This window comes from Malaclemys terrapin, chromosome 13 (assembly GCF_027887155.1).
Source record: "Malaclemys terrapin pileata isolate rMalTer1 chromosome 13, rMalTer1.hap1, whole genome shotgun sequence".
NCBI lineage: Eukaryota > Metazoa > Chordata > Testudines > Emydidae > Malaclemys > Malaclemys terrapin.
The window spans coordinates 36,882,720-36,894,975 of NC_071517.1; the positions used below are offsets into that span (position 1 = coordinate 36,882,720).

General features: G+C 47.7%; 1 protein-coding gene across 1 annotated transcript; it reads right to left on the reverse strand.

Annotated features, from left to right (window-relative positions):
• Positions 1–9,950: 9,950 nt before the first annotated feature.
• On the reverse strand, positions 9,951–10,928 carry LOC128848145 (olfactory receptor 14I1-like). Its single transcript, XM_054047943.1, has one exon. It carries the CDS (start codon positions 10,905–10,907, stop codon positions 9,951–9,953), a length of 957 nt encoding a protein of 318 aa, XP_053903918.1. The 5' UTR covers positions 10,908–10,928.
• Between the last annotated feature and the right edge of the window lie 1,328 nt (positions 10,929–12,256).

The following is a 12,256-nucleotide window of genomic DNA, read 5'->3' on the forward strand; positions in this document are numbered from 1 at the left end:
GCAGCTGAAATCCCAGAGGCAGGAGCTCAAGGTAGATGATAAGTAGCCAGTGGGGGTGATGGAGGGGGCAATGATGATGATGGTGGTGGGGACGGGACACAGATGGACCAGGGGGCAGGCTCCATGCCACACCCCCTGTGTCTCCACAAACACAGTCTAGATCCCCACCACAAGAGCACAGTTCAAAAGTTACTTAGTCCGGGAGGGCCCCCTCCACGGTGGTCTGTAGAATTCTACGTGCTCCCCCACTGGCAGATGGTCCTCTTCTTCTCCTCAGGGCTCCAGCAGCTCTCCAGCAGCGAACGCAGCAGCTCCAGGCGGCAGTCTGGTGGCCAGCAGGAAGGACCCTTCTCAGGTGGAGATGGTGGTGGCATCCCCAGCAGCAGGAGCACCTCTGGGGAGTGGGCCAGTAGACCCCCCCAAGGGGCTGTAGCTGGAGCAGTAGCACCCAAGGGTGTGGGTGGGTCTAGCAGCCAGCCAGCAAGCAGGTAGCAGAGAAAGAGAAGGAGCAGCCCCCTCCCTCCAGGGCAGAGGGCTACAGGAGAGTGATCTATGAGTCCCAGGTCAGAGAGGGTTTCTGTTCCCTGAGTGACCAGAGCAGGGGCTGCACTAGAGTAATCAGGAACCTGCTAGAACCAGTTAAGGCAGGCAGGCTAATTAGAACATCTGGAGCTAATTAAGAAGAAGCTGATAGAGTCAATTAAGGCAGGCTAATCAGGGCACCTGGGTTTTAAAAAGGAGCTCATTTCAGTTTGTGGTGTGAGTGTGAGGAGCTAGGAGCAAGAGGTGCAAGGAGGCTGGGCTGGAGGACTGAGGAGCACAAGTGTTATCAGACACTAGGAGGAAGGTCCTGTGGTGAGAATAAGGAAGGTGTTTGGAGGAGGCCATGAGAAAGTAGCCCAGGGAGTTGTAGCTGTCATGCAGCTGTTACAGGAGGCACTATAGACAGCTGCAGTCCACAGGGCCCTGGGCTAGAACCTGGAGTAGAGGGCGAGCCAGGGATCCCCCCAAACCTCCCAATTGATCTGGACTGTGGGTTCTTCCAGAGGGGAAGGTCTCTGGGCTGTTCCCCAACCCACATGGTGAATCTCTGAGGCAAGAAAATCCACCAGTAAGCACAGGACCCACCAAGGTAGAAGAGGAACTTTGTCACAATATTTTATACTAATAACATTTTATCAAAGTATTAATTAATTGTTAACTTGCTAACTTAAGACCATGGGCAGAGACATTATGTAACCTGTTAACCATTGGCTACTGTGCTATCTTGTCTTGTTGCAAAACCTATCCAGGGGTGTGGAACTGCCTATCCTGTCACTTTCCCCCGCCCATGGAAAATCTATATATTCTATTGTAATCAGTTGATTGACAGTGTCTCTGAGCCTAATAAGTGAGGTGACACTCTGACAGCACTGTGTGTAATAAACGCCTATGCTTGACCTCTACACGGTGTGGATTTATGTCCTCCAGTCCTACATTTACATCTTCTCCACGGTGATGAGAATCCCCTCTGAGCAGGGCAGGTACAAGCGTTCTCCACCTACATCCCACACCTGATTGTTTTTTGTTAATTTATCAGTACAGCATCATTTACATATATGAGGCCCAGGTCGATGTCTTCAACATCTCTGAGCCTGACGGCTGCTGCTCCAGCTCCTCCTCACCTCCCACAGGGGAGGTAGGTGCTCATTTACTGATCTCCCCAATCTATCCATTGAGCAATGACTCCCTTTTGACTAGGGCTGGGCAGAAAATAGATTTTTTTTTCTGTAGAAAATTTTTACTTTAAGACAAACAACACCTCCCCCCAACTTTCAGCTAAAAATATAAATTTTTATTTGGAAATACCACTGCCGTGTCTCATGAACTGAAACTCCCATATGACTCGGACCCCCTTTCTCTATGAGACATGCTCCCTGTCTGGACAACATTTGCACCATGGGATTCCTTCTTCTTAAACCACTGTGGTGCATCATGAGAGTCCCATGGCTGCAATCTATCATGGGGGATGTAGTAAGGAGTCCAGCCCATAAAGGAGAATGTGACCATGAGGCAACCAAACTACAGCTCCCATGAGAAACTAAGGAGGCATTTCCAAATAGAGAGATTCACTTTTCATCTGAAAGTTGTAAGTTTTTAGGCTACAAAAGTTGGGGGTTGGGGTATTTGTTTTCCAGAGATAAGAGACATTTTTTGCAAAAAGATCCATGTGGTTGAAAATTGAATTTTCCATCAAAAAACAGATTTGACATCAAATTTTCAGCCAGTTATATTTTTGACTGCAGAACAGAGAGACATTGACCCGGTGCTTAATTTGTGCCAGGGCTTGCCAGCGCTGAGCCTCGGCACCTCTGGACTTGCTGTATCAGTTATGAATGTACGAAAATTGCTTGAGCCCCGGCACCTACTTGCTTGAGCCCCGACACCTCTTTCATTACAAATTAAGCACCACATTGACCAGAAGGTTTGGTGCTCCATTTTCTGCCCTCAGCAAGAATAACCATGGGAAGGCATTGATCCCCTCCCTTATCCATGCAGCCAGAGGAGATTGGGGATTGTGCAAAAAAAACCTCCATAGTTTCTTCTTTTACTGATAATCAGACAGGAGCCATGGATTTGGAGAATGGATTCTCCTGTCACCCACACAAGGGGTTCCTGCTGGGCATGGCTGGCACATTTTGTCAAGAAGCGGGATGTGGAAGAAGTGTATTTATCCACAATCTCTGCTTCTACATGTTCTTTTGAAAAATCGACTTGAGGTTGGGTTTACCAAATGAGCCTAAGGGATTTAGTCACCCAACTCCCATGGTGTTTCAGTGGGAGTTGTGCATTCCTGACTCCTTTAGGCACCATTAAAAATTATAGTTTTCTGCCTCTTGGGCTGCTGATCTGGCTGTTTGACAAAGAAGGAAAACAGAACAGGCAGGGGTGGGGCATGGAAGAAAGTCCTTTGTCCTAAAAAGCAGTGTTATCAGTGTATAGTCTGCAGCCAATAAAACATCTTGTTTCAGTCCTGAGAGTACATCATGCTGCATACAATTTCCTCCATAAGCCCACAGGGCCAAATCCATCCCTGGTGTAACTCTCTGGAATTCAGTGGCCTCACACCAGATGAATTTGGCCAAGTCTCAAGTGGTTTTCTACTGAATCCCCTGCAATTCCCACAGGGGATAATCACAGCTCTTTGCTCCCAGTGGGTGGTGTGCCCAGGCAATTCTTCTCGTGGCCTCTGTGCTTTACTTCCTATTGACACGTGAATCCCTGGGGTGTCATTACGGCCTTTACACACTTTGCAGAATTTAAACATGGAGACACAAATGGGAAGAGATTGTGCCTGATAAAGTGTGCTGACAAATGATGACACGTTCTGATATAAACCTCCGCTGGGCAACAGAGGAGATGAGGAGTGAAATGTTGAAAGGTGCCTAAAGGCCAAGTGTTAAAGGTATTAGGTGCCTAAATATTCAGATAGGTACCTAGTGGGATCCTCAAATGTGCCTAACTCCCACTGATTTCATGATTTCCACCCATCTGAGCTGTCACTAATGATCTCCAACTGGGCAGTCTTCTGAAGGACCAGTAAGCCATCTGGATGGTGCAAAGGGGAGTTCAGTCTCCAGGACCCATTCATGACCTACCTCTCCACAGAGATTGTGCCAACCAGCAATGGGGACATTGTCTGCCCATCCAGCTAGTGGTGGGTTTTGTAGTAACAGGGTAGATCCAGGACCTCAGATCCCAAAGCTCGACTCTCAAATGTTGAGGAATTTGGGATCCCAGTGTGGATTAGAGTCTTGGTTTTGGTCCATCTCTGCTTTTCTGTCATGTGGACACATTCCTGCTAAGGGGAATGTTTCTTCTTTCAGCCTGAGTAAGCCTAGATGCTATATCCCAGCAGTGTCCCAGTCTTGTTCCCATTGGAGTCCATAGGCTCTCCATGTCTTCTGGGGAGAGCTGGTCGGGAATTTGCCACTGGAACAATTTTCCAATGTAAAATTCTCACTCACAAAATCAAAATTTTCCATGAGAATATTGTGGTGTTCAGTGATCCCTCAGTGCTGAAATATCCTGCAAGAGCTCTGCTTTAGTCTGTGTCCAGTTCCAGCTGGCTGCACATAGCAACAGAGAGTCCCAATTCTCCCGCTCCCCCCGACTCTCTGTCTGGGAAGTTCAGCCCTTAAAGGCACATTCTCCAATACCCCCGCCCCCAAAATTTAAAACTTGAAAAATACAGTTGATTTGTAAACAGAAAGTGAAATTGGCAAGAGCCTTCCAGGTGGGCTGCTGGAGCCTGAGCTCCTTGGCACACGCTCAGTGTGTGTGTTGCACTGAATGGCCATGTGGCTGTGTGTGTGGGAGTGAGGAGAGCCAATGGGGCTGTATAGAGAACAGGCTACAGTGCAGTGTATTCAGCTGTTCTGCCGCAGATGTTCCAGTCCCTGTTGTGGGTCAGGCAGGTGACTTCAGCTCAGGCAGCAGGACCTCCCCTGTCCAAGGCAGGTGTGAGCGGTCACAAGGATCAGCACAAGTCACGAGGACAGGAGCAGCATAGGGAATGCGAGGAGCCCTGATCCAATATTAATGGAAGGCTGCAGCCCCATAGCTACACCTGACCAGCAGCACGAGAGAGATAGAAGAGCTAAGAGTCTCCAGAGCACTGTCCAGGCCAGGATCAGGTTTAAGCCAATGTGTCCTCAGACACGTTCATTCCCTGCCTTTACCCCTCTGTTATGTTGCACACTTGTGGGTGAGACAGCTGCGGGTCTGGAGCTTGCTGTGTGGTAGATACACCAGAGATTGTGTGTGAATATGGAGTACAGGCCACATGCACAGGGGAGAGCTACAGAAAACGACGGGGACACATGCTCAATGTGTAGGAAAAATGTGCGTCTTCTCCACATGAATGGGGTTAGCACCTAGGGATCCTGCCTCCAACCACTGAGTTCAGCCCACTCGGCCTTGGTGCTTCTGCATCTTTGCTCTCCCTTCAGTTTGCTGACACTGCAGAAACGCACAGGGCAGAGAAGCCTGGGTCTGAACTGGGCAGGGCTCCAGGGAGTGAGTCCTGGAAGCCCTCAGAGTACGGACGTTGTCACATCTTCTTCTCCCTGGCAGTGAAATGCAAAGTCAGCTGCACACAGACCAGCTGCAGAGACCAGTGTGTCAGAGTTGCCCCTCGTCCCCTGGTTAAGCCCCCCAGCTAAGGGGTGGCAGAGCCCTGTTCAAATCCCATCTCCTCATCAGGCAGAGGGGAATTGAACTGGGCTCTCCCACATCCCAGGGAGTGCCCTAACCACTGGCTATAGGTGAAAAGGGAGGCTTCCCCTGGCCTGATTCCTTCTGGCAGGAAATGGCTTAAGGTGCCTAGGCCAGCTGAGTCCAGGAGAGGGGCTCCTGGCTGTGGATCTCAACAGGGCCAGCTCCAGGCACCAGCCGACCAAGCACGTGCTTGGGGCGGCACCTTGGGGCAGGGCGGTGCTCGATTTTTTATTTATTTATTTATTTATTTATTTATTTTTGATTCGGTGGCGTGGCACTCAGAGGGGGGCGGGGGCTTCGGGCGGCGTGGTGCTCGGGGGGGCGGGGCTTTGGGTGGGGTGGCGTTGCGCTCAGAGGGGGGCGGGGGCTTCGGGCGGCGTGGTGCTTGGGGGGGCGGGGCTTCGGGCAGTGCTCAGGGTGCGGGGCTTCAGGCGGCATGGTTCTCGGAGGGGGGGCGGGGCTTCAGGCAGCATGGTGCTCAGCGGGGCGGGGTCTTGGGTGAGCTACCCTGTTATTTATCTCTGCCGGAAGCTGGAGTGAGCTCCAGCCTGCGTCATTGGAACAGCTGAGTGAATACAGCAAAGTCGTCCGTGTGAATAGGAATGTTACTTTTTCAGGGAATTTGATTCAGCTGAGTGCATGGCCCCTGTGTGAATATTCCACCAATGCAGACAGGAATGTTCATGGACATTTAAGGAACGGAGATGGGATTTTCAAAGGCACAAAAGGGAGTTAGGTGCTGATCTCCCAGTGAAAGTGAAGGTGTCTAAATACCTTAGGTCCAGTTGAAAATCTCGGTGCCTCATGGTGGGCTGGCCCTTTAAGGAGAGATGGGCTCATCCACATCTGTGCCTTGTCATCTGATCCCAGGTGAGGGTTTGGATTGGGGCTGGGTTAGGTCAGTGACCAGGCATGGGAGGGAGCCTGATCCATCACAGTGAGGGGCACCAGTTGGTAGAACAGACCTAGGGGAGGTCTGTCTGGAGGGGCCATGTGTCTGGGATGGGTCTGGCAGAGCTCCACTGCTCAGACATCTGAGGAGCAGAGAGGGCTGGGCCTGATGCCCTGATTCAAGAGTAAAGGTTAGAAGAATTTCAGGGATCAGGAGACTCCTGCAGGGGATACAAAGGGGACCCAGGGTCAGGGAGGACTTGGGAAGAAGATCTCCAAGGCAGCCGGAGGGGAGGCCCGGCTGGAGGGACCTGCACCCCTGGACAGGAACAGAACCCATCAGAGGGACTTAGGAGCCCAGGAGGGTCATAATGGCCTGGTGAGCCTGGAGAAGGCAGCCCGGAGATTCCAGCTTTTAACTGTTATTCGGTGTTAATAAACCAAAGCGCAGAGGAGAGAATAATTCCATTTATACTGGCACTAGAAAAGGTTCAGAAAAGGGCAACTAAAATGATTAGGGGTTTGGAATGGGTCCCATATGAGGAGAGATTAAAGAGGCTAGGACTCTTCAGCTTGGAAAAGAGGAGACTAAGGGGGGATATGATACAGGTATATAAAATCATGAGTGATGTGGAGATAGTGGATAAGGAAAAGTTATTTACTTATTCCCATAATACAAGAACTAGGGGTCACCAAATGAAATTAATAGGCAGCAGGTTTAAAACCAGTACAAGGAAGTTCTTCTTCACACAGCGCACAGTCAACTTGTGGAACTCCTTACCTGAGGAGGTTGTGAAGGCTAGGACTATAACAGTGTTTAAAAGAGAACTGGATAAATTCATGGTGGTTAAGTCCATTAATGGCTGTTAGCCACGATGGGTAAGGAATGGTGTCCCTAGGCTCTGTTTGTCAGAGGGTGGAGATGGATGGCAGGAGAGATCACTTGATCATTGCCTGTTAGGTTCACTCCCTATGGGGCACCTGGCATTGGCCACTGTCAGTAGACAGGATATTGGGCTAGATGGACCTTTGGTTTGACCCGGTACGGCTGTTCTTATGTTCTTATGTTATGTTCTAATGCACCAATTGCAGTGGGATGTTTGACTGGGGAAGGAGAGGAATTGAGGCAGTGACTGGGTGTGAAAGCAGTTTGGGTAAGACTCTGTTACATGCAGCCTTTGGCTCTAACCCGGACCCTAATCCAGCAAAGTGCTTAGGCATGAGTTTAAGCTTTCAAGGGACTACTCATCTGGTTAAAGTTAAGCACATGTGAAAGTGGTTTCCTGAACCAGGGCCTTTGTACAGGATATTCAAGGGGGCGGGAGGGGTTGAATTCATAATCATTTGTGTTCAACATGGATCCTCCGATGATATAAATTCTCATTGCGCTATTGGCTTCAATGGCACTGTAACAATTTACATCAGCTGACGATTGACCTCTTCATTTTTAAGCTTTCTAATTCTTCAGTTTATCCAGTCAAAGAAAAGAAACAGCGTGTTGAAAATGTATCCACATGAAAGAGCTCTAAGTTCACACACCGAGTACATCCGATGAGGTGCTTGTTAATGAGCTGTGGAGTAAGAGAAATATTCATAGACATGATTTGGTGAATAATGTTTAATAAAGAATACTTACAAGAAAATCATGATCTGGACATAGACAGTCATGGCAGGAAAAGAGGATCAATAATTAGCATAAACTAATTCATAAACAGAAATCTATCATTATGACATAATTAGCTTGTGTATTAGGACAAGGAACAGTCCCATCACTCTGTCTGTCTAATCACATACTCCTCTTTTATCTATCATATACATAGTCTACACAACAATCTACAGAGAAGGAATAATAAATAAATCAACCAAATTCTGAGCTCCTTTCTCAGCTTGTGAGCAGATCGACATGGGATGCTGCATGGAATGCCAGATCAGTGCAAGTGATGGCACTTTCCCATTTACATCAAGGTTAGAACAAAATGACCCCAGACAAGTAACTTACACCAGTGTTTATGTTACCACTGAATTGAGCCCAGAGACACTGAGCCAGAACCTCATCAGTATTAAACCCTTGATGTCAATGGAGCTACTCTTCACTGGCACAGGTGTAGCTGAGATGGGAATCTCACCCTTACATCTCTGTCCCATTCGCTTTCTCCAGGCTGCCTTTAGCAACATTTGGATCCCTGTGTATACTGGCTGCTGGCCAAGTCCTGACCCCTTTGAAGTGAGTGGCTTTAGCCCAGTGACTTCAATGGGCTCCAAATATGGCCTCATTATCCAGAGTCAGTTCTTCTGTAGGAGACACTGGAATAAGTTTCTCTTCAAAAGGGCCTTCCCACCATAGCAAGAATGACACAGATGTTATTTATTTATTTACATGTACATTAATAAAAAAGAAGCCTGTCTCAGGCTCTAGGCATGTTAAAATTAGTCATTTTAACAGGAACTCAATCATCCAGACAGCTACAGAAACTCTTTTCCACCCCTTCATCTTTGTGGGAAGCAAACCTTCAGCTCTCTCCGAAAACCCAGAGAAAGAGATAACACATTGCCCTCCCGAATACATGACAAATTACTGAAACCCCCAATCATTCCCCCCCACCCAAAGAAAACAAACCAAAATCCTAAAACCAAATTGACCAACTGATAAAACAAAACAATAGCCAGACGAGCTAGCCGTTACAATCTGGCCCGGTACCCAGTTGTACAGTCACTCATCTCAGGAAAGTGGACCCAATCACTGGGTGCCAGTACTTCCAAGGTAACTGCATATGGGTAGAGTCTCATCATTGTTTCTAGCTCTGGGGCTCTAGGAACCATTCCCCAGCTCAGACCTCTGGTCTGATGCCCTTCCTTTGGCAGTGGGAGGCCACTGTCCAGCTGCCTTAGAGCTCAAAACCGTATCTGAGTTTCCCCAAGCCCCCAGGTCACTTACACACACTCTGCCAGAACTTCACCTACACTATGATCACGCTGGGATCCTGGTTGAACCCCTTTAAGAAGAATGTGACAGGAAGGCGAGAAACACAGGTTTAGTCTTTCCTATGTGTGGGCATGGTCGGCCCCTCTCTGCACAGAACAGAACAGCACTGTTCAGTAGACCTCCGTCTCTGTGCCAGGGGTTCAAACTGTGAACTTCCATCTCCGACATTCATGCCTGTGGGCCCCCTGTATAGAAAAATTGTTTTTTTTCTCTGGTGGTGGGCAAGTAGTCGAAGGACAAGAAAACTCGATGGCCCCAGACTCTAGACTTGATGGCTCTCAATGAGGTCCTCCAAGGAGGTATCAAACACCTTTCCCAGCAGGGCAGCTGTCTGGAAAGCGGCACAACAGGCTGCCATTGAGCCAGGCCAGACTTGTGCTGTCACCGTGCCAATATTTCTACACATAATACAACAGAGTTCACAGTTTGACACCATCATACCCACTCTGTTACACAAGCAAACAATTAACCAAAAGCTATGGCACCCCAAGAAGAGTTTATGCCCTTCCCCCCCCAAAGACACAGAGACTTCATGAGGTCCACTGGGAACTTGATTATGGATATTCATTTGAGGTGGAAGGTGCTCAGATAGTGTGGTGATGGGTGGCAGTAGAAAAAACATGATAGATAGGTAGAGTCTCGTCTTATTTACACTGGGGTAAATCTACAGTAACTCCACTGAATTAAGTGGTGTTTGTCTGCATGTTTACCTGTCTAAATACACCTTTCTGCATAAGCAAATGGCAAAGCATGTTCTCATAGAGACAATAATGTCATCAGAGGGTTACATTTATAAAGCAACAGGATGAAATCACAATCAAAGGGAAAACATGGACAGTTTATTTTTGGTGAATAACCTCCACGCTATCAGTTTCCTCAATGCAGCTTTGATCTCCTTGTTCCTTATGCTGTAGATGATCGGATTCATCACTGCTGGCAGAACGGAATAGAGAACAGCCACCACGAGATCCAGACCTGAAGTTGAGCTGGAAGTGGGATGAATGTAGGCAAAGTTAGCAGTGCAAAAGAACAACGACACCACTGTGAGGTGAGGGAGGCAGGTGGAGAAGGCTTTATGCCGGCCCTGCTCAGCAGGGATTCTCAGCACCATGGTAAAGATGTGAACATATGACACAATTATTAAAACAAAGCAGCTTAAGGCTAAGCACACACTAAAGGCAATAGCCCCAGTTTCACTGAGGTATGTGTCCGAGCAGGCGAGCTTGAGGAGCTGGGGGATTTCACAGAAGAACTGATCCACCATATTGCCTCCACAGAAGGTTATTGCAAATGTGTTCCCAGTGTGGAGTGCAGAGTAGAGAAAAACACTGATCCAGACACCAGCTGCCATTTGGATACAAGCTCTTCTGTTCATCACTCTCTCATAGTGCAGGGGTTGGCAGATGGCGACGTATCGGTCATACGCCATGACGGTCAATAAAGCAAGATCTGCTGAAACAAAAAAGACAAAGAGAAAAACTTGGGCGACACATCCAGAGTAAGAAATTGACCTGATGTTCATGAGGGAATTGGCCATGGATTTGGGGACAGTGACAGAGATGGAGCCGATGTCTAGGATGGACAAATTCATCAGGAAGAAGTACATGGGGGTGTGAAGATGGTGGTGGAGGAGAACAACTGTGATGATGAGAAGATTCCCCACCAGGGCTGCCAGGTAAATCACTAGAAACACCATGAAGTGTAAAATCTGCAGCTCCCGAATGTCAGAGAATTCCAGGAGAAGGAACTCGGTCATGGTGGTTCGGTTGGACATTTTCTTCCTCAGTATATCATGTGATGGCTGTGGAGGGAAGGAGAAGGGCAATGGTAAGGATTAGAATGACAGAGAAATTGATCCTGATTCTCTCTCTGTAATATCTCAAAATGTGAATATCAAAGGTGCACAGCACTCATCACTTCCATTGACGAGGAGTCATGAGTGCTCCTCACCCATCAGCCAGAGCACTAATCAGGTGCATTATCACATTTGTGAAAACTGGAATATTTCACTTAAAGTCAATAGAGCTGGGTCAGTTTACACCATCTGAGGATCTGGCCCTAGATAAAATGCAGTATGAAGGATGGAAAAAAGTACAATCCAAATCCAACAATTCCAGCAAAGATGGTTCCCCATTGTGACAAACAGCAACCCCCCAACTTGGACATGAAACGAACATACTAAAATGACAACCTAACCTGATTCCCACTTTCCAGAGAAATACGACATTGACTCACCCAGCTTCCTACGTGGCAGCTCATCTGTGATGATTCCTCCATATAGATGGCTTTCTACCTATTTAGAGATTGATTCATGGCACCAATTCTAGCTGCCCTTCCATCTCTGTGTGCTGATGGGCTAGGAGCGTTGCTCAGTTTCTGCTAGGTTGTGTTGTTTCCCTCTGTGACTTTATGTCTGTGCTGTGCAGGTCAGTGGCAGTCAGGAGACTTAGATTATGTTCTTGTTTCTGCCACTGACCTGCCGGGTGACCTTGGGCCAGTCACTTCCTCGCCACCCCCATGCCTCTGTTTCCCCTCCCTCCCTTTCTCTGCCTTGTCCATTAGGACTGGAAGCTTTTAGGGTGGTGTGTCGTATTATGTGTATGTTCTGTGCACCTCTCAACAGCACTGCCATTTAACTGGCAGCAATATAGAACAGAGGAAATGGTGCTAGAGCAGGCGATCTGGGTTCTAATCCTATTGACCTTCTGTCTGTCCTTGGGCAGTGTCAAGATAGAAAGGTTTTTCTGGGGGCTTCAACTCTGTCTTTTAGCATCATGATGCTTAAAATATATTCTGTGGGCTATCAACTTTGCTTTACTCAGTTTAACCATCCTGGAGCTATCCCTTTGAAACAGTTGTAATAGAGGGAATGGGTTTGAAATTGTGGTATTAGTGGAAAAAATTAAGGTTCCCTACCCTGGTACAAAGCTAAGTTTCCAATTCTAGGTAGACAGACATTTTCTGCTTTAATTATTTTAAAGGCAAATTGGGTTTTCAATTGAACACTTTTTCATGGAAAGTCTCTGCTATCCTCGATATATATTTTGTTTTTTCAAGGACAGCAGAGGCTATTTTTTTTCAATTTTCAACAGCTTTTAGTTAAAATTGTTTTCTTCTCAGTTG

Bases quoted from the DNA above. Each gene is read 5' to 3' on its own strand.
- LOC128848145 (XM_054047943.1), bottom strand. From the start codon at position 10,907: ATGTCCAACCGAACCACCATGACCGAGTTCCTTCTCCTGGAATTCTCT.